Here is a 25,415-nt window from a genome sequence, read left to right as displayed (position 1 = left end):
TGCTGCAATCTGGCCAAGACCTCTATTCCATCCTTCGAGGGAATGAGAGTGGTTCTTCTCAGGCTTGAATGTACATGCCAGTTACCTGGAACCTTGTTAAAATGCAGGCTCTGGTTCATCAGGTCTGGGATGGGACCTGTAAATTCTCATTTCTAACAAGCTGCCTGCTTATAATGTTGATGCTGGTCCGCAGGCCACCCTCTGAGTAACAAAGATGTAAAGAATCTGGTTACTGCCCCGCATATCGCCCCCCCCCCCCCCAATTTTCCTGCTGTTCCAGACCCTCTGTGGAGGAGGCCAGCAGGGGTCTCTTAAAATTCAGCCCTGTCTCTTCTGCTTTCCTACGCACTCCACCAAACCCTGTACCCAGAAAAGAAACATAGTACCTGTGGCTACTGTGGTCAGTTGGTTTTCATTTTTAATTTGAAATAAACCTTTAAGCAGTTTTCAGAGTCAGGAAAGTCCTGATATGAATGTGTAACAGTACTCTCCAAGGATAAAGTCATACAGCTGGAGATGCTGACCAGTCCTCAAGCTTTGGCTGCTGTCTGCCACGCAGGCTGGTCCTAGGAACTCCTCCAGAAGGTTCCACTCTGCAGAGTCTGGGCTTGGATGCTGGTCAACATTCTCTCTGATGCGTCCACTGGTTGCATCACAAACCAAGTGTGTGCCTCTTGGACCTCTGAGGGGCAGAGATGACCCCTCTGCCTCCCCGCCCTGCTCACACAGTGATGTCCGAGGGACAGAAGTGTCTTCCAGTAGCCTCGATGTGTGTGTGCGCGTGCGTGCATGCATGCACACCTTTGCACGTATGTCAGTTACCTGTTTGGACATGGGGTCTGTGTGCATGTGTCTGTGTGTTCCTGTATGTATGGAGAGGGTGTGTATGCATTGCCCCCAGTGCTCAAGTTCAGTGAAGCTCTCATCACACACAGCGGCACTGGACTCCTTCTGCATGGACTGGGAGGCTGAACAGGGTCCCTAGGTGGGCCCCGTGGAGGTGACCGGCCCCACTGTCCCTTGCTGCTGCTGCTGGCCTTTGCGTCTCCGAGTGCCGGCACCCGCCTCCTTGCTCTCCTTGCGGCCGGGGTTCCTGTTGGCGTTCTCCCGCCGGCCCTGGCCGCCCTTCCTCCTCTTCTGCCCTGGAACCCCAACAGCAGGAAGAGTCAACCAAGGGCGTCCTGACCCAGCAGGAGGCCCTGGGCAAGGCCAAGAGCGGGAGGAGGAATGCGGTCAGGAAGTGGGGCAGGGGGGCTGGGGAGGAGGCCCAGAGGCGGTCGGGGTACCCTCCAGGCCTCCTCGGACCAGCGGGCACTGCACCAGGGCTCTACAACATGGGTACTGAGGGGGGTCCCACATGAACCTTTTCACTCTCCACCTGAACAGAACCAGCTCCTCTTTCCTCACGTTTCCTCAGACCTTGGATCCCAATGGCCCGAGGCATCTCCCAACCAGTCACTGCAGCTCTGGGGACAGGCAGGACGGCTCCCCACGCCTCCATCCCACACCACTGCCACATCATTGCCACGGGCGGGCTGTGTGACCTCGGCTAAATCACTGCCCCTCCCTGGGCCTTCGCACTCCACTTCCAAGCTCCCCTTCTAAGGGCCGGTCCGGTGCCAACATCCCCTGAATCAGAAGCAGTGGGGAGGGATGGGACCACACAAGCTTCCCGCCACCCCACGCAGCTGCGGGCATCCCTGTCTGCCTGGCACGGGTTTGCACAGCATGGGGTCCTGAGTTGAGGATGCCTCATCTGGCCCTGGCCCGAGCACTCTTCTGGGTCACAGGTAGGAAACAGAGGCGATCAGACCTCCCGTAGCTGACCCCTGACCCCCAGGCCGCAGCTCACCCTCCGGACAGGGCGTCCTCCGCACCGTGCACCTCCGCGTCTCCTTGGTGTCGGAGCATAAGGCGTGGTCTCCCCCGGGGGCGTGGAGCACCCTCCGTGTCCGCTCCTCCAAGCCCCTCCTGAAGCCACAGAGCTTCTTCTTCTTGGAGCAAGGCCCCCACAGAGACCACTCACTCATTTCACATTGTGCTGGTGGGAGGGGAAGGAAGCAAGGGGAGGAAGGGGTCACGGTTCCTCACCTGGCCCCGGGGTGCGCCCCGGGGAGCCTCTCCCACCTGCTCTCGGTCTCAGCCCCAGGTCAGAGGCACCCTGATAGTCCAGAGGGCGTAAAAGTCCCCAGAGAAACTCAGGGGGTGATGGTCATGAGCTTTCTCTGCGCGGAGCCCAGCCCACGCTCTCCCTGGGGGCCGCTCCCACCCGGGCCGCCCCTTCTCCGGCCCAGACCCCGCCGGCTTACCCGGGCTGCCGCACTCCATGGCGCCGTCCGCAGGCGCAGAGCCCTCGGGACAGGCGGGGTAGCAGCGGCCTTTGTGCAGGTACAAGCTCTCCTGACACTTGGTGCAGAAGTTGTGGCTGAAGCAGGCCTCGCAGTGCTCAATCTTGCATTCTGAGGGGAGGGCCAGACCGGCGTGGGGCGTGGGGTGGGGCTCTGTCTCAGCCCCAGACGGACCCCTCCCCTCATCCCCGTGCCCACCCACCCACACACGGCAGGACAGTGGCCTGGAGCTGCCACTACCGCAGTGGAGTCTTGGCAGGGAGAGAAATGAAAGCAAGAGGCGGGGAGAGAGGAGGCCAAAACAGCCCCTCCTGAGGGCCGGCTGGGACTCTTCCCACCCCCCAGCTGCCCAACCCAGCACCCCCCCTGCAGGCCCGGGAACCCAAGGGGAGGCCCAAGAGAGCTGGATTCAGAGCACAGGAGATTGGTGGGGGCGAGAGGAGGGTCCTAGCATCTCAGGGCACCCTAAGGACCACCTAATCAGAGCCAAACTGAGGGATACAATGACACCCTGAGAGTGACTGTGTGGTCTCCTCTTCCCCTACTGCTGGAAAGCCTGGTTTTCCTCCTGCCCAGGGAAGCAAGAATCTGCCTGGAGGATGGGGAGCCATCCCGGGGAAAATTCCTCTGCCTCTGCAAGGTCGAGTTCCAGGAACCACCTTGGTCAGACTCCTGGGTCCCTCCCTGATGCCCTCCTGCCAGCTCTCCCTCCTGCGGGGAGGTGGGGGGTGAGGGTGGCTGGGCTAGGCTGGAAGCCGGAGGGGTCTTTCACAATCTCTCCCCTCCCGGACTGTGGGCGGAGCTGACTTCCTCCCAGTCTCCTCCCCTGAAGCCCGGGCTGCCAGTTTCCCAGGAGCAGGCATAGCAAGGAATGCCCTACCCAGATCCCCAAGGACCGAGAGGGCAGTCCTGGGGTCCCACCTCCATCCTCATAAGCTCCTCACCCCCACCCCCACCCCCTCCTCTGTGCCTCCTGGCCTCTGAGTCCTGGGTTTGGTGGCAGGCAAAACACAAACAAAAATAAGAATAAGAGCTGCTCCATTTATTTTGTGCCAGACACTCAGGACTGACATACGCCTCTCACAACAGTCCTGGGGGTAAAAACAAACACCCACATTTTGAAGATGAGGTTTGGAGAGGCTACAACTTGCCCAAGGTCACACAGTGAGCAAGCAGCAGAGTTGGGATTCAGAACCCAAGTCGGCTGAACTCCCCTCAGGCATTTCCCTGGGACCTTGATGTTATCAGCTATGAAAAGGGTACCATCACTTAGGTCTGTCTCCCTCACAAGGTGCTCGTGTGGCTGAACTGATAGAAGGTCTGGACATGCATGCTAAACTCCAAGGCTCTGAACAAAATGAGAGGGTCACTGGCATTGTTTACAGGAGAGGGTTCACCACGTGGCCCCCAGCACGTGTGAAACTGTAGCTGGTGTGAGAGAGCAGAGCAGAGTGAGATGGGGGTGGGGAGGATGGGGAGAGAAGGCTGACCGGGGCTTGAATTTCCCTGCAGTCAGTGGAGCCAGCAGCGGTTTTTTTAGGTTATATGTCTCAGAAGCATCTTTCTGGCTGCAGGGCAGAGGGAGGGTCGAAGGGAACCAGATGAGGGTTGGGGGACAGATGGAGGTTATTGCAGTGGTCCAGGGAAGAGGGGATGGGAACCTGGATAGAACAATGGCAGTGAGGATGCAAAGGAGCTGGAGGAGGCCCAGTTTGGTTATTGAATGGCTAAGGTGGGGGCACAGATGAGAGGCTGGCTCTTAGGTCTGTGCCTGGGGTGATGGGTTGGGACACTGAGAGTCACCTGTGGGAACACAAGTCAGTGCAGGTTTGGAGGGAGGAGATACAGCTACGTTACGGGCTAGAAATGTGGGTGGGATGTCTGAGGAAATGTCTGGCCAGTAGTTGGATATTTGAATCAGGAACTCCCCTCCTCAATATCTCCTCCACTCCTCTTGCAGCCCATCAACAGTTCCAAGCACTTCCGCCCCATATCCAGAGTTTCCAGCACCCTTCCCCAGCCCTGCCCACACTCACTGATGCACTTGTTCATGTCAGGGTTGCGGGCATCAAAGTATCCAGGTGGGCAGGACGGCAAGCAGACACCCACTTGGCGGATGTCGTTCCTCTCCAGCAGGATGAACAGCTTGGGCGAGCACTTGAGGCAGCCGTTGACCTCCGAGCAGAGCTCACAGCCTTTGGCACAGGCCTGGCTTCCCTCGGTGCTGACTGCAAGGATGGAGCAAGGGTGAGAGGCAGCTCTGGGAGAGGTCTCTGTCTTTCCCAGGCTCCCACAAGGATGGAAAGTGAGTAGACAGGAGTTTCAGCCTACAGAACGAATGTGCTTCTCAGAAACTGCAGGCCAGGCTAGCAGCTCTCTGCAAGGCTCCTTTATAGACCTTCCCAGCATCTGCTTTCAAGGGAACTAGCACAGCAAGAGCTGCCATCCACCCTAAATGCCCCCTCAGCTCCAGGAGCAACACAGGCTCACCCCCCAGACTTGCTCCACCATCCTCAGAGAAGGTGCTGAAGCCTGAAATTTACACAACCCTGAGAAAATTTTAAGGACAAGAGGGATAATGAGAAAAAGGCCACCTACCCTGAGACAGGAAGACAACTGGAATAACCTATGTCTAGAACAGTGGTCTCAACCAGAGATGAGTCTGCTCCTCAGGGCAGCAGACTTTTTGGCAAAGTCTGGAGGCATTTTGGTGATCACACCGGGGAGGGGGTTGCTAGTGGCCTCTGGGAGACAGAAGCCAGGGATGCTGCTAAACATCCTACAATGTGTGGGGCAGCCCCCACAACAGCAATCTGGTCCAAGATGTCAAAGGTGCTGAGGTTGGAACCATCCTTTGAGCCAGTGAGGTCCCCTACCCCAGGGTTGAGTTTCAGACCTACGATCTCGTTTCCTCCTTCACTTGTTCAACCAACACTCACCTGGCCCCACCCAGGTACCACAAGCGGTGCCAAGTGCTAGGGACATGGAAGCAAAGACCCCTGGCTATCCTGAACTGATCTCTCCAAGGTACAGACAGACCTACAAACAGACACATGCTGGCAGCCACGAGGATCAAGAGAATCCAGAAAGAAGGAAGGAGTCACAGAAGAGGGGCCATTTGGGTCAACTCTTCAAGAATGAATAACAATTTGTCCATCGGCAAGTAGAGACTAGGGTCCTCTAGGGGCAAGACCACAGAGGTGTAAAGTGACCTGAAGGAAACAGGAAGACTGGGGGTACAGGAGAGGTGGGGAGGGGAGTGGTGAAAGATAAGTAGTCTTATTTTTAAGCACCTTTTATGTCATGGCAATGGACTTGAATTCTATCTTGCAGCATTTCCCAAAGAATATTTCTTGGAACAGGATTCCCCTAAATGTTCATAGGAAGATGTGGAGAAAAGGCCATTGCATTAGATATATCTGAGAATATATCTGAGAACCACCGAGTCCAACAAGTCTAAACTGGATTTTTTTTCTACTCCAGGGCTTTTTGCAGCCTTTGTGGATCCCCTGGAGAAGGGAATGGCAACTCACTCCAGTATTCTTGCCTGGAGAATCCCATGGACAGAGGACACTGACTGGCTATGGTCCATGGGATCGCAAAGAGTCGAACACGACTGGGAGTGATTAACATTTCATTTCATTTCATTATGCTTCTGTGACTTTAAGTGACTTTCTAAGAGGGAGACAGCATGAGCTCCACTTCCAAGACATTCTGGCCACAGAACCCTTGTTTCACAATGTTTTAGGGGGACCTTTCTCAGAACTGATGAAATAAAAAAGTCATCAGCAAGTTTTAAGCAGGAGCAAGATCCGGTCTGATTTACAGGTTGGGAAGCACCCTCTGCAGCCTGGGGAGAGACCAGAGACTGGAGGACCACTTGGGAGGAAGCTGAGCGGATCATCCAGGTGAGAAAGATGAGAGAGTCTAAAACCAAGTTCTATTCAGTGCAGATGGAGAGAAAATGATTTGAGAGATACTTAGGAAATACAATCAGTATGGCCATTGTGACCAATCAGAGGCTGGGGTACTTCCCAGGGTTCTGGCTTAGGGGATGGGTGGGACCAGTCATTAAAAGAGGAACCAGGCAGTGAGGAGTTGTACACAGGTTGGAGGCAGACAGCCAGCAGAATCAGAGCAGAGATCACAGAAGATTGTGCAGCAATGGAGGACGCATGGCTTAGACTTCGCTGGTTGGACCTGAAGTCAAATGCCTGGCCTATGACCCTGGGCAAAACTCTGCATCCTGTGGGCCTCTCTTCCCACCACCTAAAAAAAGGGAGATGAAGATGCTTGCTCTGGAGGGCTGTGGGGGAGAGCTCCACCTCTAGGAATGATCCCTGATTTCAGAACAAGAGAATGAGTATGAGATAGGTGAACAGAGGAGAAAAGGGGAATAGCAAACACAATAATGATAAACAACAAAAACAAAATCTTAACCATAACCTCTGTAGCTTACTCCTAAAGGTTGAACACTTATTCTGTTGCAGGCACTGCTCTCAGTGCTTTATAAGTATTAGCTCATTTGATCCTTAAAGCCCATGAAGTGGGTGATACTACTCTTTTTTCCCCCTCTTTTTCACAGATGAGGAAATAAGAAAGGCTGAACTACTTAAACAAGGCTTCACAGCCAGTATGAATTCCAGGCAGTGAGAAAAAGTTTATGAAAACCAGGGGTGACAGGGAAACTGAAGGTTTGACCAGACTGATTTTTCAAATAAAGAACTTATTTACATAGAGTCAGTGTTACCATTTAGCTAATCAACAAATTTAAAACTTAATATCACTCTTGTTGGTTGGGTCATTGTAAGAGGAAAGGACTCCAAATGTGGTATCAGAGTTACGAGGGAGCCTGCTTGGGACTGATTTTCTACTTTGGGCTGTTATTCAGCTATAACATGAATAAGTCACTGTAGATTTTAGGTACCACTTCCACTCCAAAGATATTAAGTTGTCTATGACTCAAGGTTTTTATTCAATATGTGGCTGAAATGAAGGCTCCCTCTAGGTTTTTGGCTTGCCCTGATGCTGGAAAAGATGGAAGGCAGGAGGAGAAGGGGATGACAGAGAATGAGGTGGTTGGATGGCATCTCTGACTCAATGGACATGGGTTTGAGCAAACTCTGGGAGATGGTGAAGGACAGAGAAGCCTGGCATGCTGCAGTCCATGGGGTCACAGAGTCAGACACAAATGAGAAACTGAACAACAACAAGAACCAAAGTCATCCCGGTGTCCCATTTGTAGGTGTCTATGGTTATATTCCCATAACTCATATATTCCTTCCTTATCACTTTAGTGAAGGGCCCATTTGCAAAGGGCCTTCTTAGAATCCTGCTGTCTGCCTCGCACTCAACCAACAACAAATCTCTGTGTGCATTTCCCTGCAGAGGCCTTAATGACACGTAAGAGAAAGTGCAGCCCATGGGGCATCTGAAATTCATTCAGCATGGCTGGTGCGTGGAGTGAGTGGAGAGGAAAGCAGGGGGCAGAGGAGGAAAGGCCTTGCACCCCTAAAAAAAGGAGTACAGATATTATTCCAAAGGCCATAAGGAGTCCCAAGGGGCTTTAAAACAGGAGACAAGGCCAGGGTTCCGTTTTAGAAAGATCCCTCTGTAGTGTGGAGAATGCATTGAACAGATGGCAAACCTGGAGGGAGGGGGACTTCCAGGTTCCAAGAGATGGAGCTGAACCAGGAGGATGGAAAGGTAGAAAGGTATAGACGCACATAAGATATTCAAGCGGTAGAATCAAGGAGACTAGGTGATGGACTGGACATGCGGGTGAGGGCTGGGGGAAAGCACAGGTCAAGGATGATACCCAGATGTTGGGCTTGGATAATGGGATAGCTACTGCTCTTCACCAAGAGAGGGCCCACAGGAGAAGGAGCAGATTCAAGTGGAGGAAATGATGAGTTGGGTTGAGTTTGTGGTTCTTGTGGGATGCCCTTGGGAAGGTATCTAGTAGGCAGCAGAACCTGTGGGTCTGGAACTCAAGAGAAACATTTTGGCTGGAGACTGACACGTGGAGTCCTTAATATAAAACAGTCATCAAAGGCCAGGACATCGACGAGATGGCTAGGGAAGTGGGAGCAGACAGTGAGAAGAGGCATTAGACATTGAAGAGGACAGAAGAAGAAGGGTCAGCTAAGAGGTCGAGGAGAAGCACCCAGACAGGTAGGGACACTCAGAGCATGCTGCATCATGGAAGTCAAGAGAAGAGGACACCCAAGGGAGGAGAGGGGAGCCCAACGCCAGGTGCTGCTGAGATGTCATGTAAGGACCCAGCCACAAACAGGCTGTTGGCATCCCTGGTTGAGGTGGAGAGGGGAGGGCAGTGGTTAAGGAGTAAAGGAAGGGGGAGAACCATCTCATTTAAGAGGCAGGCTGTGGAAAGGGGGAGAGAACTCAGGGATCCATGCTGGGAGCTGTCATTGGGGATTAAATCTGTGGGAGGGGAAAGCATCCTGGGGAAGAAGGGGTGCAGCTTGAGAAGAGGACCAAGAGCTGAGTCCTGGGCAATACTCGCATTCAACACACAAGCAGAGGAAGGGCCTGGAAAGAAGCTGAGAAGGAATTGTTGGGGAGATGGGAGGACACTGAGGTGGGAGATGGAAACTGAGTGGAAGAGGGTGAGATCTGCAGGGCCCAAGGCTGGGAGGAGACCACGGCCAGGACCTCTGGGAAAACCTATGACACATGCAGGAAGAGGTGATTGGGTGACCTCAAGAAGGGCATTTCTGGTGGAGTGGTGGGATGCAGGCCAAACCACAGGGGGCTGAACAGTTAGTGGAGGGGATGGAGGTGAGGGATAAAGTGAGGAGAAGGTCAAAGAACACAGAAAGAGACAGAAAGGAGAGACCTGCTGGGAGCGGGGACTGTGATCACAAGACAGAGGCAGGGAGTGATGGTGAAGACCCAAGGATACGAGAGGGTCAAGACACAGAACTCAGCCAGTAGGACCAACCTTGAGGCTTGAGACTGGGGCCAGGGACAGGGGACTAGAAGCTGAGCTCCGTGAGGTTTGGGGGTTCAGGAAGGAGATGGGGTGCTGAGCAAGGAGGAGGGGGCTCCAGGATGGGCAGGGGCAGTTCAATGAGGAAAGGAACACTTATCTAGAGGGATGGGAATCAAAGAGAGTTCTCAGCTTAGTAAGGCAAAAAGATGAGCAGTGAGGGGGAGAGCCCGAGGGAAGGGGGCTGTGTGTGCTGGGAGAGGGGGTGTCCAAGGAGATGCTGGGTGTGGGCAGAGGTTACATAATGATTCAAAGGGAGAAACTGAGGCTCATTCATTCCACAGACGTTCACTGCACACCTAACGTGTGTCCAGAATTGCTAGGAACTGGGGATGTGGAGGAACAGCAACAGATGCCCACCTAGGGCTGGCTGCACATTTTGGGGAATGGAGGAGCACTGGAGGATGAACCCTTACCAAGCAGGCTAGGTGAAGAGGGTGTGCAGACCAGAGAAATAGCCTGGGCAAAAGCTCTGAGGCCCCAACCATCCTAGTGCATCCGTGAAATGGAAAATAGAGCTTTATTCTAACTGGCAACGAAAGGACCTCAGAAGGGCATGGTTGGCTCACAGTTTGAAACACTCCCTCTGGCTTCTGTGCCTATGATGGGAAGGCGCCTGCCTTGCAGGGCCGGAGCCTGGTTGAGGATGGGTGGGCTCAGTGATGGGGAGGGTGCTCAAAGAGCTCATGGGGCCTCCTTCCAACTTCTTCACAAAACTCACTCATTAAAGTTCTGCTCTTCTTACCCCCCATACTCTCTACTCCTCACTGCCTCCCGCCTCCTAAGCATTCCATGGAGCCCACTGCACTGAGCCAGGAAGTCAAGGATGTGTCTCCTCCATTCCCTGCTGTTTCTTGCCTCCTTCATCCTTGTGCAAACCCCTTTCAAGCTGATTTTTCTGTAATCAGGCATTGCCCCAGGGTGACTCAGCCCTGCCCCTTGAAGAATGGCTTCTGGCCACAGAGCCTCTTCTCTGGGGACTTCACTTGTTTCAAGTCCCCGAATTTCTCATCTTGGATCTTTCCAAAACTCAAATTCATGGTGTTGTGCCCCTGCCTGTTGGTGGTTGGTGGTTTAATCACTAAGTTGTGTCCAGCTCTTTGCAAGCCCAAGGACTGTAGCCTCCCAGGCTCCTCTGTCCATGGGATTCTCCAGGCAAGAATACTGGAGTGGGTTGCAATTTCCTTCTCCAGGGTATCTTCCTGACCCAGGGATCAAACCCAGGTCTCCTGAATTGCAGGCAGATTCTTTACCAACTAAGCTATGAGGGAAGCCCACAACCCATCAATAGCTCCCTATCTGCTGCAGAATTAAGACTCAGCTCTTCCACCTGGCCTAAAAACTTTCATGAGCTGATCCCACCCACTTTATCTCTTAACACTACCTCTAAGCAATAGGGAACTATTTTTGTTTCTCTGAACACATCACACTACTTCACATCTCTGTGTCTTTTTTCTCAAGTTGGTCCTTCTGTCTGGAACACCCTCTATCTCTTCCTAAACCTAACTCTTTCAAGCCTCAGAACTAAAGTCACCTCCTCCAGGAAATCTCCCTTGATCTTGCCTTCTGGTAAAATCTGGATACAGAGTATTTCTCTGTGTTCCCTGCTCCCAGTACTTGAATCCATCAGAGTAGACACTGCCTTGCTTCATTATTATCAGCTAATATGTCTTTTTCTCCCATTGGATAGAGTTTTTGGAGAGTGCAGCCTGCCTTGTTTCTAAATGGGAGCCCAGTAAGGGGTGAGGCTCCACGAAAGGATAGGACTCTTCCAGAATGTAGGGCTGAGGATGTGGCAAGTGAGACAGAGGCTCAGGGAAGTGGCTATATGAGCAGAGCTTACTGGGTGTTTGATAAAGTATGGGGAGTGGGACACGATAGAAATGAGTGGTTGGGGGTTGGGTGAGGATCAACGGCAGAGGAGAGGAAGGCTCCAGGACACCGAGGGCTGACTGTGGTTTAGGGTGGTATCTAGTCTTGGAGGAATTAGTTTCCAGGAGAGACCCCTGAGTTAAGTGGGTGGGGGTGAAGTGAAGTCGGGGATGACAGGACCCAGGGCCTCACTGAGCAGGCAGAGGCCGCATGCTCTCCATTCCTGGTGCCCTGGTGCCCTGGGCACATCCCCCTGGGAAGACTGGCATTCTTCAACTCAACTGTTGAAGAATGAGCTAAGTTTCCCTGCACTTTTTTCTCACCTGAGTCCAAACAGCCTTTAACTGGTCTGTTGGTCTCCCACCTCAAGCTCCCTCCCCTCGCACCATACTACAGCTGGATCAAGCGCTACTCCTCTGATTCAAACCTCTCAGGGGGTGTCCTCATTACCCGCAGCTCAAATCAGGGTCAAGGGCCAACTCCCAGCCTGGCAGGTACCAAGAGCTCCACCCTCTGACCTCTGCCCGTTTCTGCAGCATGGCCCGCAGCACTCCCCCAGCTCCCGGGCAGCTTTCATTGCTCTACCCCCTTGGGTGTTGAGCTTTTTGTTTTAAGAGCACAACCCTTCTTTTCCGTAGACAAGAGCCTCCATGTATAAAGCAAAACAAGCAGAGCAGTTCCAGTGAAAACCCCAGGGCTCCCGAGAACTGCACCCAGAAACCACTTCTCCAGCTCTCCCCGCAGCTACACCCGATTTCCTGCACAGTCCTAGCTCCTCACCTTGGGATACGCTGGTGCTGGTCCACTGCTGCCTGGGTTCCCCGTCACCTCCCCCCACCCCCACTCCCTGGCCTGCAGATCACCCGTGCTGTGCTTAGTCGCTCAGTCGTCTGACTCTTTGTGACCCCATGGGCTGTAGCCCACTGGGCTCCTCTGTCCATGAGGATTCTCCAGGCAAGAATACTGGAGTGGGTTGGCATGCCCTGCTTCAGAGGATCTTCCCAACCCAGGGATCAAACCCAGGTCTCCCACATTTCAGGCAGATTTCTTACTATCTCATCGTTAAAATTACATCTCAAGAGTCACTCTTGGGGCTCTCACAGCACACTAGGTTGAAACTGTCTGCTCCCCATCACCTGTGGGTGCTTCAAGATCCATCTCTGCACCCAGGACCAGGCTCTGTGGGTTCGAAACGGACGCATGAGGAAGGGCCCAAGACATATATACACGACTCCATACAAAATGCATAACTAATGAGAACCTACTTTATACCATAGGAAACTCTATTCAGTGCTCTGTGGTGACCCAGATGGGAAGGAAGTCTAAAGAGGAGGGGATACGTGTATTCAAAAAACCGATTCACTTTGCTGAGTAGCGGAGACTAACACAACAGTGTAAAGCAACTATACTCCAATAGAAATGAATGAAGAGAGGAGTGAATGAGGCTTCAGCCACGGAAGAGAGACTCTACAGACCCTCTTCTGGGGGAGGAGGTGAAGGAGTCAGATGCAGGACCGGGCAGTGAGAAGGAGCCAAAAAAGGGGAGTCCAGAGAAAGACAAATATCATATGATATCATTTATATGTGGAAGCTAAAAACATGGTACAAACGAACTTATTTACAAAACAGAAATAGAGTCACAGATGTAGAAAACAAGCTTATGGTTACCAAGAAGGACAGTGGAGAGGGATAAATTGGGAGGTTGGGACTGACATATACACATGACAATATATAGCACAGATGACGAACAATGACCTACTCTATCGCACAGGAGACTCCATTCAGCGCCCTGCGGTGACCTGTATGGGAAGAGAGTCTGGAAAAGAGTGGATCTACGTATACATGCGGTTGGTGCCCTTTGCTATGCAGCGGAAGCTTACAGCATTGTAGATCAACTATGCTCCAATAAAAGTTAGAGAAACGGGAGAAGAGTCAGGATTCAGTGAAGGAATGCAGGCTTCATGGGGAGGTGGGGGCAGGACTGGGTAAAAAGGCCCAGGAATCAGATGGGAGAAGGGTCTCAGTAGGAGGGGCACTCAGCATGAGGCGTGGTGAGAGCAAGTGGGATCCCCATGAAGGGCAGGAAGTCCAGGGGGAAAGGGGGTCAGGAGAGGACGAGGGGCAGGGAGGGTGAGTGGAGAGAGGGCTCGGGAAGGGGAGGGGTCCTCGTGAGTGGGACGGGGTGGGGAATGCTCTGCCAGGGCTCAGGACTCACCGCTGCACGTCTCACCTCCTGCAGGGACACCATCACTCACAGCTGAGACCATACGCTTCTGGACTCAAAACTGGTGTGTGGTTCTAGATCAGAGCTCTATCAGGTGACTTCTGGTGGTCCCACCAGCATGCAGTCACACAATGACAGAGTCGACAGACCCGAGGCTTGAATATACAGCAAGCGTACCCCTGCCCCCCAGGCTGCCCACTACCCTTGCATGTGGTGGGGACCAGAGCAGCCACACACGCTGTCTCCATCCTTCCATCCCTCCCCTAACTCCCCTGGAAACTCTGGGGCAAAATGGCCCACACGTTGTTTATACAATGACATGCATCTAAAAAAGAATGGATGTATGTACATGTATAACTGATTCATTTTGCTGTACCCCTGAAACTAACCCAACATTGTAAATCAACTATATTCCAATAAAAATTGTTTTAAATGACATGCATCCCACTATAACCCTATATGCAAAACAGAAAAAGAGACTCAGATGTATAGAACAGACTTGTGGACTCTGTGGGAGAAGGCGAGGGTGGGATGTTTCAAGAGAACAGCATCGAAACATGTATATTATCTAGGGTGAAACAGATCACCAGCCCAGGTTGGGTGCATGAGACAAGTGCTCGGACCTGGTGCACTGGGAAGACCCAGAGGGATCGGGTGGAGAGGGAGGTGGGAGGGGGGACCGGGATGGGGAATACATGTAAATCCATGGCTAATTCATTTCAATGTATGACAAGAACTACTGCAATGATGTAAAGTAATTAGCCTCCAACTAATAAAAATAAATGGAAAAAAAAAAATAAAAAAAATAAATAAATGATATGCACCCCAGCCATACAGAGCTTCATATTTCACAAATGTTTCACAGTATGTCTATTATCTCATGTAACCCTCACTGTATTCCTGAACAATCATACTTGCAGTTTTATGGTTACAATTTCACGAGTATTGCCTAGCAACGTCTAGGTTCCCAAGAGCGTTACCAAGAGGGACAGTGGGGAGAGGGATAAATTGGGAGATTGGGATTAACATATACACATGACTATATATAGCATAGATGACAAATTATGACCTACTCTATAGCACAGGGAACTCTATTGAGTGCTCTGTGGTGACCTGTATGGGAACAGAATCTGGAAAAGAGTGGATCTGTGTATACATGTGGTTGGTGCACTTTGCCATGCAGTGGAAGCTTACAGCATTGTAGATCAACTATACTCCAATAAAAATTAATTTAAAGAAAAGAAGAGAAGAGTCACCCCTCTCTGAGCCTCTGTCCATTTTGGACCCCCGTTGCACCCTGAGTCTTACCCACCTCTCCCCCTGTCCTTGCATCTCACCATTAAGGATGTCTGTCACTCATACTGCTTGGTAATAAACACTGGGCTACCTGCTACCAAGGCTGTGGGATGTGGCTGTGCCAAAAGTGGAAACATCGAAATGACTGCATTTGATTGGCTGTTGCTGGGACCGGCCCATTCTGATGGCCAGGCCAGTACTTTTTTTTCCCTAAGTACAAAAGATGAACCCAGGTCTCCTGACCCTCTGGTGTAGGTGAGTGTGTGGCTCAGCAGTGGAAGTGTGACCATTAATGCATATCACATGATGGTGAGTGGCCTCTCTCGTTTTCTCTCTCCTCTCGGAAATAGAGGAGACTGATTATAAATCGCTAAACCGCATCTGGCCGGTGGAGACCAAAATACTGGCCGCAATAGACGAGAAGGGAGGAAAATCAAGGCCTCGCTGCTGATTAAACCTAACCATCTCTAATTGTTTGTTAAGCCGGGGATTTTCAGCTTCACCAGTTCCCTGAGCATCTCTCTCTGGGTTGGATTCTGGCCTCGGCCACTCCCGTGGAGACCCGACAGAACTCCATTGCTTTTCAGCCCTTCCTGGTGGGCCTTGGGCTGAAGGCCTCAGAAGTGAAGCAAGAGGTGGTGGCCAGACGTGAGAGAAGCTGCCCATCTCGGGGCATGACATCTATTCCGGTGGATGCTGAGAGACAGGCAGACTTGGGTCGGGCCTCCACCACACACCCAGGGGCCACTCCCATGACATGATGGCAGGTCCTGAACCTCCATCCCTGAAGGCGCTGAGGGAAGGATGGGGGACCTGCTCTCAGGACGGCCTAGGGCAGGATCCTGGGAGAGACGGCGAGAACGGTGAGGACAGGTAAATACTCGATCAGGCTCTGTTGTCAAGAAGACTGGACTCACAGGAACCAGCAGACCTGGGTTCCAACACTGACTGTGTGTCTTCTAAACTGCCATCTCTTCCCTGTTCGTAGCTTCAGTTTTCCTATTTGCACAATGATGGGATTTGTTTTTAGGCTGTGAGAACCCTCTTCTTCCAATGACACCTCATGTGGAATCTTCCCGAGAGCAAGGAAGAGTGCAGCTGCTCTGGTTTGGAGGGAGGTGGGGCCAGCCTTGTGCCTGCTGCCTCCCCATCACCCCTCAGGGTGGCTTCCTGAATCCCACTGGGCGGGGTTAAAAGCCACAGTGGTGGACAGTCCCACGGACACTCGGCTCCACCGTCCCTGCCCCACGACCTGGGCAGTCTGTTGCCCACTGCCTGTCTGTGTGGGTTTCCTGACCCCCAAGGAGTTGAGGGCTGTATTTCAGACCTCTAAATGAAAGGAACCCTGAACTCCTGTCTGTGAAAGAGGGACACTGAGGATCCCAGGGGCACTGGGCTGGGAAGCATCTCCATGGATACCACACAAAGCTGGTGTGATATCAAAGGGCATAATCCACAAACTGGATCCTCACAGGAGAGGGGTTAATCTAGAAAACAGCGTCTACAAAGGGGAAAACAGACAAAGTGAGTTATCTACAGGATGGGTAATCTCAATAAATTAATCCACAAACTGGATAATCTACTGAGTGACGTACAAAGCTGTAATAGACAAAGCAGAAATCTGCAATGGTCATCACAGAATGAAACAGCCAAAGGTCGCAGTCCCCAGACAGTGCCCTCCCCACCACCACTCCCAAGGGCCACGGTGGTCCAGCCCCATCCGTTACTCACTCCGCCTCTGCCTCTTCCCCTTGATCCCCCGGCTGCCGGCGGCCAAATGCATCCAGCTCAGAACCAGGGCCACCACACACAGTCCAAGCCGCATAGTCACTCGCCGGCTCCAGGCCCCTGGTAGGAGGGGTGGTCTCTGCGGGGGTGGACGGCGCAGGGCTCTTGCTAACGCCTCCGGGGCTGGGTCAGCAGCAGGATGTCCAGGCCTGGGCTGTATCCCAAATCTGCCCTGTATTCCAAATCCACCATAATCTCAGCTGGGGACAGAGAGGGTGTGGGGAGCCTACTTCTCCATCAGCCCATAAAGAGATCCAGAGAGCTTTCCTCAAAGGCACCTCGGGGTGTCACATGGGAAGAACTCTTTGTCACTTCAGCCAGGACACCTCCAAAAACCAACCTGTTGGGGGAGGAGAGAGAAGGGTTAATTCTGGGGTACCAGTGGGCCCCCTTGCCCTCCCATCTGGTGCACTAACCAGGAGACAACTCAGAATGTTTGACCATTACAAGTCACCCACCTGGCACCCCTGTAGAAGAGACTGACTCCTTTTCCTATCTGGCAAAAGTCCCTGATGTGGGATGGGAGTTGGCTACCCAAGTAGTTGGAATATGGTGGACACTCAAATCAAAGTTGTGGATCACTGGAAACTGGCTGCCTGGCTTTCGCCCTGCCCAAAGTGAGCCAGCTCTATCTGGAAGTCCTTCATTAGGTCTAGCCTACAGACTTCATGCTGCAGTAATATCATGACTCTTAAAGAGCAGCTCTCTCTATCCTTCAGCAAGTGACCCCTCAGCCTTCTCTCCCCAGTGCTGAGTCACCCCTGTGCCTTTCACCTGTCTGGAGCTAGAGCAGTGGCCCCCAACAAGCTGGCAGACCCAGCGTGGCCCTCTGGGCTTGGCGGGAGAAAAGGAAGTAAGGCTTCCCCCAGCCACAGAAACTCTGACACAGCAGGCCCGGCGGGCCTGGCCTTTGTGAGAGGATAAAAGAGGCAGCGATGCCCGCCCTGGCCAGAGACACAGAGAATGGGGATAATCCCCCAGCCCAGCGAGAGCCAGGTCTCTGGACCCGCTGGCCCGGGCAATGGGGGCAGGGGAAACCGATCCCTCCCCAGTGAAATGTGTCTGGGAAGTTGGAACCCAACCTGGGAGTCAGGAGATGAAAGCCCACTTCCCACTCACAGCTTGCTTCACACTTTCACAATGAGGCCTGCACATGCACTGGCCTACACGCTTGCTGCACACGCACCCATACTCATACAGGGATGGGAGGAAACAGCAAGTCTTCAGGAAGCTTTGGAGACGCCAGGGCAGCGTCGCTCTCCCACTGGCTGGATAAGATACCTTTGAAAGAATCCTTTAGCCTCTCCATTTCCCCATCTATTAAATGGGGATAAATATGTCTACTTCACAGGTTTGCTCTGAGAGTTGTCTGCCTTTCGGCCTAACTAATGAGAAAGTTGAAATGCTTGAGTGAAAGTGCCCCTCCCAACCGTGTCCCAGTCTTTCCCCCTTCGCCTCCAGGGAGGCCCCAGGGGAGCCCACCTGCATGGGAGATAAATCATTATCCCACGAGGGAGTTCAGCAACCCCTCCTCGGTCTCTCCCACTGGCTTTGAAGGCCAGACACACTCAAGTGGTTAAGCTGCCTGTGAGAAGTGTTTACACGAGACTGATGGATCCCACCTGGAGCCGTGGCCGGAGCCTGTGGAGATGCCCCCAGCCACCCCCCAGTGCCCCGTCAGCTGCCAGCCCCCACCTGCCCCTCTAGTACTCCTTGCGTGACCTGCCAGAACCTTCCCATCTGCCCCAGCCCCCACCACACTCTTCCACCACCCACAGATTACAGACATCCGGCCGAGTGCATCAAACTGGGGTCTTCAGCCCCCAGTCCCAGAGTCTGGCCGTAGACCATGATGGTTAAGGGCGTAAACTTCAGAGTCAGGCTGCCTGGCTTTGAATGTTGCCTCTGCTACTTATTAGCTGTTACTTTAGCCTAGTCGCTTAGCTGGTTTGAGCCTCAGTTTCTTTATCTACAGGAGAGTGGTGGTTGTTTTTATAGCTTAAATGAGTTAATATATGAAACTGCTTAGAAAGGTGCCTGGCACACTAGGACTCAATAAATGTTGCAATTTCTTCGATCAAAACTATATTTTGTGTCTACATTCCAGTGGTCATCTAGAAAGCAATAAGACAGTTTTCATACCATCTGGATACCAATCGTAACACTGAGCACTATGATGCAATTTCCATATTTGCATTTATCTTTATGGTTGATTGCCTTGGCCCCAGGGATTGCTCAGAGTGATACGGTTAACCTCTAATGCTGGCCTTTCTCACACTAAGGTCTGAGGACCCCTGGCAGATACATTCTCAGGGTGCCCTGAGTCTTTCCACCTGACAAACACTGAAGGAGAAGACCACATTGGACAAAGCTGGTGTTAAATCCTGGGTCTGTGAGGCCTTGGTCTCACTGTATGCCTGGGGTCCTGGGCCAGAACAGATCTATGCGTCTCTGCACTCCATGTGCCTTCAGGGCAAGGCGCCTAGCACTTCCGAGTCAATTCAATTGAGTTCAGTTCAGTTGCTCAGTTGTGTCCAACTCTTTGTGACCCCATGGACTGCAGCATGCCAGGCTTCAGGGCTCAGCAAAGGCTAGCACCCTTCCTCCCCTACCCTCTACTTCCCTCTGAATTCCCCCTCAGTCCTCCCCGGTCTTAGCTTTCAGTCTGGCCCCTGCCAGGCCACCCAACCCTTGCCAGGGAGGCTCTTCAGACCCACTCCCACCTGTATCCCCACCTATCTCAGCGGGGAAGTGGAGAGGAGGCTCCAGATCTGAATTCCACTGGAAAAGTGGCTCTGGCCTTCCTCGACCATCACGGGATGGGATGAGTTTCAATACAGAATCAACTCTCCAAAGGGGTTGTGTTCACTCTGTTAGGGATACAAGCAACAGATGGGAGGGACGCAGAGTGTGGAGGGGGCAAACTGGAAGACAAACGCCCCATCTAAAGGGAGCATCTGCTATTCCATTCCAGCTTATTGTTGATGGGCGCAAAGACTGGCTCCACATAACTAGATCTTCTGTTTTTTTTTTAAGTTGAAAACTCTGGATTGCATGTGATATCTGATTTTAAAAGCAGGACAGGTCTCAGACTAGAAACATCGCAGTAGCAAGGCTCAGAAGATCCCAGGTCTGACTCCACGTCCCTCCAGAGAAGAGGTTCCCACCCTCTTCACCCCCACCCACACACGTGCAGTGGTACACACACAGACACCCGCAGCGGGGCCACAGCTGAAAGAGGGGATAGGAGCTAATGACTTTCTTTTAAGCAGCCGGCCTCATTTCTATTGGTTCCTCTGATTGATTTCCTCTGCCCCCTGGGCTACAAGGCACAGGCAGGTTCTTTTGGGAGGCCCATCACTCTACACCGGCAGAGCCAGCAATGGGAACTGCTGGCAGTGATCACGGTCTCAGGCATCCGTGGGGGTGAGGAAGGGCACTTTGTCTCTGCCAGGGTTGGGGTGAGGGATCCACATTCATGGCATGCTTGCACCACCTGCCACGCGGGAGGTTCTCATTGACTCCTCACCACCACGCTAGGAGGAAAGTACAGTTAGTCCCACTTTATGGAGACAGAAAGGTTAGGGTCTCGGGGTGATAAACACAGTCAGTGAGCTGCTCAGGATTTGCTGCTCAGACTGGGACTCTGGAGGGCAGAGCAAGAGGCAGGGAGCTGAGAGGTGTAGGGCATGACCCAGCTTGAGGAAGGAGTGGGAGGCAGGGGCAGAGCTGGGGCCAAGGAGAGAGGCCCGCCTACTAGGTGGTCCAGGAGGGGAGGACACACGGGAGAGGGGGACACAGCCGTGGGGGTGGGGCGCAGGGCGGAGCCTCAATGCCCCCAGAAGTTTGCAATAACTTTCACCTTCTTCCCTGCAACACTATTTGGATAAATTGGTACTCGGTCCGGGGCCGGATACAGACCCAAAAATGTAAACCATTCCGATAATTTCTCATTAGCTTTCCCCGGGATCAGCTGCGGGTGGAGAGGACCGGCCAACGGGGGCAGAAGAATTGCTGGGCTGGGGGCGGGCCCAAGTATGTGCCCGCCCGACATGTCGGGATTCGTGTGTCCGCCAGAGCCTGGCCAGGTGTGGGGGTCGAGCCAACCCCCGCCCCCCAACACCAAGAGGCAGCGGGGAAGGGTTCCTTCACGTCCCTGCAACACGACTCCAAGCGCTCAAAGTCTTCCTCTCTATCATCTAGAGAGGTCCAGCAGGTGCAGGGGGGCGGGGAGGGGGAGGTGGACCTGAAGTCCCCCAGCTGACCCCTCCCCCCCGCCCCAAATCCAAGAGGACTCTCCAATTCTGAGAGGCGGACTTCACTAGAAAACCCTTGCCCCAACCGCGCGACCTAGCCCTCCTGGGAGCCCTGGGTTAACACACAGCGGCCACCTCTCCCCAGCCAAGCAAGACCGTCCCTCGGCGCCCGAACCCTCGGGACAGTGAACCGCGCCGCCTCGCAGCGCCCCGAGGGGCGCAGCACACACTGTCTGCCACGTCGGACCCGGGCCCGGGCTGCGGCACTGGGGGTTATGGGGATGGTAACCGGGAGCCGTGGGATTCGGGGGAGTCCAAGGCGAAGACACCAGGAATCAAGAGCTTCTGCTTCGGGGGTTTGGTGTAGGGGCCGGTGGAGAATAGGTCTGGCGAATTTGGGGGGTTCGGAACTCCGAGCGAGGACGATCGCAGGGGGTTGCGGGGTTGAGGGCAAACCGGTGGCGGCATCGCCAGGAGGCTGCCTCCTAGCTTGAGGGATGCTAAGGGTGGGGGCGGCAGGACTTGCAGAAGGGGCCCCAAAAGGTGCCCTCTTCCGCTCTCGCTGATTCGAGAGCAGTCAGAAGTCCCCTGCCTCTCACGGTCTCCCCCTACCCCGGCACTCATCTCGGCCAAGCCCGGATAAGAGGGCCCAAGGCGCCCCAGGTCCCAGGGGAAGGGGGCGCTAAGGAGGAGGACGGGGCAGCTCCCGGGGGGACTCACCTCCGCGCTGCCAGCCGCGGCGGGGGCAGGCCCGGGAGGGGTGAGGGCGCGGCCGGCTCACCCGCCCGCCGCGGAACTGTCCTGGGCGCCCAGCGCGCTCGCGCTCCGCCCGCCGGTTTCCAAGTTGCTCAATCTGCGGGCGGCTCACGCCCTCCGGGGCCAGCGCCCCACCCGGCGCATCGGTCCTCTGGGGCAGCCCGGTTCGGCCCTCCTCTCCACAGTCCCCAGTCGGGCGATCCGCGCCGGGCTCTCCGCCCGCGCTGGGGCTCTCCGTTGCGCTTCGGCTCCGCCGGAGCTCCCAGCCGGGAGAGGGGCTAGTCCTCCGCGCGCACGAGGGAGGGAATCCCCCCCCTTTTTCAGTCCCACCCCCGAGCCGGCCCCCCTTCCCGGGATCCGCAGCAAAAAACGGACTGGAGCGCCAGGCCTGGGAGTTCGTCGCCCCCCTCCCGCACGCCCTTGCCTCCGCTGGGGCGCTGCGCTCGGAGCGCAGGGCTGGCAATTGCACCCTTGGTCTGGACTCTGGGGCAGAGCCTCTGTCCTCCCTCCTCTCCTTCCCCAACCCTGCATTCCCAGCGATTCCAAGCTGCCAGAGCACTGGCGCTGCTGCAGGCATCCTGGGGTCAGAACAGGCCCGTGAGCCTAGCAAGATCTCAGTTTCCCCATCAGGAACCTGAAAAGTGACAAGAACAGGCTCCGAAGGAGTCTGGGGTCCCGTCCACACTCTCCTCTTAGCAGTCAACTCTTCAGAGCATTTTCCCAGTTCAGACGAAATGTGAGGCTCTAACCTCCAGGGAACCCAGCTGAGGACCCTCCACTGGGAGCTGGTGCAGGATAGCCAGGTAGATCTTGAAGCAAAGCCGAGATACCAAATCCCTGCTCCAACACTTACCAGCTGTGTGGCCATTCCTAAATTACTTAACCTCTCTGAGCTTCAGCGCTCTCATCTGTTTTGAGAGGTGGTGAAATGAAGGATGCAAATGCCAGGTAGAATGGTAGGGACCCTGCTAATGTTTGTGGAATGGGTCTTGAAGGGCAGCTGACACCTGTAGTGACCCAGATGCTGTTGAAGTCAAGCCTGAAGGGGAGAAGGAGGGAGACTCACTTCTTGGGGGTGGCAAACAGCTGTTCTTCAGCGTCACTTCAGATTGGGTAAAGGGAACTGGGCTTAAACTATAGTTAGCAGGAGTTAAGTTAGAGCAGAAAAGCTATACTGATGCGGGGAGTGGGGTGGGGGTGGTGGTGAGTAATCAAGACAGGCTGTGGACTCTCCTTCTCTGGAGAGGAAGGGGGAGCTCTGACTATGGAGACAAGGGCACAGGGCCGTTCACAGTGACAGGGGGATGGATGGAATGACCTCTGGTGTATTATGATGGGCAGAAAGCAGAGATGGTGGATGGATGGCCAGAGAAAGCAGAGCAGTACCAGGGTCTGGGCTCATTCGATCAGATCCTTGCCAACTTTGCAGGGGGCAAACAGCCATTTCTGAGTTTGGTCCTGGGTCCCATCCACCACCACCCCAAGCCCCACGCCCTCCCCCCTACCCTCAGCCTCTCCCCCATCTCACCGGCCCTTGGCCCTGCTCTGTGCCTAATCAAACAGCCCCAAATGCTGAAAACTCAATGTTTATTTTATTTTATTTTTTTACACACTTGCATAACTCCCTGACAAGCCACGCCAGGCGTTGGGCTTTTTGTTTGGTTTTATTTTGTTGCATTTAGGGGGAAAAAAAAGAGAGAGAGAGAGAGAATGAATAACACAAACCACCCAGCCCTAGAAGCTGTCCCAGGCCAGGCAGTGGGTCGGGTTTCCTGCCTGAGGAAAAGTCTGTGGGAGTTGGGGAGGGGGGGCTTGCTACTAGGCTCAGGAATGAGCAAGAAAGGGAAGAAAGCCACCTGGGTCAGAGAAGATAATGAATTAGAACCATGTGACAAAAATGGATGAATAATAAAGACCATTTCTTGTGCACCTAATATATGCCAAGCACTGTGCTTTGCATCTAAATTCTGTTACCTAATTTTGCAACCATTTTACTTTCTTTCTTTTTTATTTTTCTCACAAATGTGAATTCGAAACCTCAGAGACATCAAGTAATTTGCTCAGAGACAAACAGCCTGTAAGTGGCCAGTCCAGTTTTCACTATGTTAAATGACTTGTAATTTCCCTGGAAGTGTCATATTGCCCTGAGTTTGTCTATGCTGGTCTTTGCCTAGAAAGGCCTTCTCTGACCTTTCTCTTACCAGCCTTCAAAATGCCTACGTGAAGTTTCACCCAGCCACCTTGCACGTCCACCTCAGGACCTCACGCAGAGCTTTTCGTCACTCATCACTGGCCTGCAATTATCTCTCTCCCACTGCAGTGTGAGCCCTATAAGGACAAATGTTGCATCTGATTCAGCCTTATGATCCCAGCACCACAAGCATACTTAACTAATGTTTGGTATGGCCATGATTGCATCTTTTACAGTTCCTACAAGCTTATTCAGATGATCTCCCAGGTCATTATTGCTATTAACCCAGGCCAAGGTCATCATTCTTATTAGAAGACCTAAGGTCAGTGGGCTCAGGTTAGGGCAGTAGCTCCTAGAGATTAGTGAAGTTCTTCATAATTCATGTCATCCTCTGCCAGGCAAGAACTGTTCTACCACCTGCAGTGTCGTTATCAATATTCTTTCAGCTACAAGTAATAGACAACCAACTCACAATGTTAGACAGCAGGGTGGTGTATTATCTCATGTATCAGGAAGAGCTGAGGCGGGAATGATCGAGCAGTTGAGGAGCCACACACATCAGATTCTGTCCTCTAGTCTCATTCCACCACCCTCAGTATCTTGGCTACTATCCTCATGATCCCAAGATGGCTGCAGCAGCTCCAGACACTGCATCTTCAGCCAAGTCCAGCAATCACTTAAAGAGTTATGTGGCATTGAAAGTGATTAAAAGGATAATATTTGAGTTGTTTTATCCCAATTAAAAAAAGTTAAAGGAGCTAACTGGATCACATGCCCACCACTGAACCAACCACAGACCAGAGGGATGATTTTACTAACGTTAGCATAGACCCATCAGAATTTACTTGAACTATGAGGAAAACAGTGCTCACAGACAAAAGCAAAACTGACAGCTCTGAAGAAGGGGAGATAGGCTTTTGGGTAGGCAACCAACCTACACAGTGTGATCACACTGTGACTCAAAGAAAAGATGACTTTGTTATTGTCAATTTATTGCAGACTTTCTTGCAAACCTTAGTCTCTGTGACCCCATTGTTCTCCGAGATTGTGTCTTCTGTCTCTCTTTCATGGAAGCAATATAGGATAGTGCTTAAGTGCACAGACACTGGAATTAACCTTATTGGAGTTCAAAACCTACCTCTACCACCAACTAGCCCAATGTCCTTGGGCCAGTCACTTCAACTCCCTGAGCCTCAATGTCCTCATCTGTAAAATGGGTATAGAAACACTATGCCCCATCACAGTTGTTATGGGCCTAATATAAGGTGATGCATTTAAATAAAGAGCTCATGGCAGGACTTCCCAGGTGGCCCAGTGGCTAAGACTCTGCACTCCAAACTAAGACATGGCACAGCCAAATAAATAAATCAGTTCAGTTCAGTTCAGTTGCTCAGTCGTGTCCAACTCTTTGTGACCCCATGGACCACAGCATGCCAGGCCTCCCTGTCTATCACCAACTCCTGGAATTTACCCAAACTCATGTCCATTGAGTCGGTGATGCCATCCAACCATCTCATCCTCTGCCGTCCCCTTCTCCTCCTGCCTTCAATCTTTCCTAGCATCAGAGTCTTTTCCAATAAATTGGCTCTTTGCATCAAGTGGCCAAAGTATTGGAGTTTCAGCTTCAACATCAGTCCTTCCAATGAAGACTCATGACTAATCTCATTTAGGA

General features: G+C 52.9%; 1 protein-coding gene across 1 annotated transcript; it reads right to left on the bottom strand.

The window, feature by feature from the left end:
• Positions 1–393: 393 nt before the first annotated feature.
• Positions 394–21,825, bottom strand: RSPO1 (R-spondin 1). Its single transcript, XM_070467172.1, has 6 exons — positions 21,517–21,825; positions 16,484–16,880; positions 4,385–4,576; positions 2,310–2,459; positions 1,853–2,041; positions 394–1,142 (listed from the first exon to the last, which is right to left on the bottom strand). The coding sequence occupies exons 2-6, from the start codon at positions 16,575–16,577 to the stop codon at positions 982–984; spliced, it is 786 nt and encodes a 261-aa protein (XP_070323273.1). The 5' UTR covers positions 16,578–16,880; positions 21,517–21,825; the 3' UTR covers positions 394–981.
• Between the last annotated feature and the right edge of the window lie 3,590 nt (positions 21,826–25,415).

The sequence above is a fragment of the Odocoileus virginianus genome, chromosome 5 (genome assembly GCF_023699985.2).
Source record: "Odocoileus virginianus isolate 20LAN1187 ecotype Illinois chromosome 5, Ovbor_1.2, whole genome shotgun sequence".
Taxonomy (NCBI): Eukaryota; Metazoa; Chordata; class Mammalia; order Artiodactyla; family Cervidae; genus Odocoileus; species Odocoileus virginianus.
This window is presented reverse-complemented; position numbering and strand designations above follow the sequence as displayed.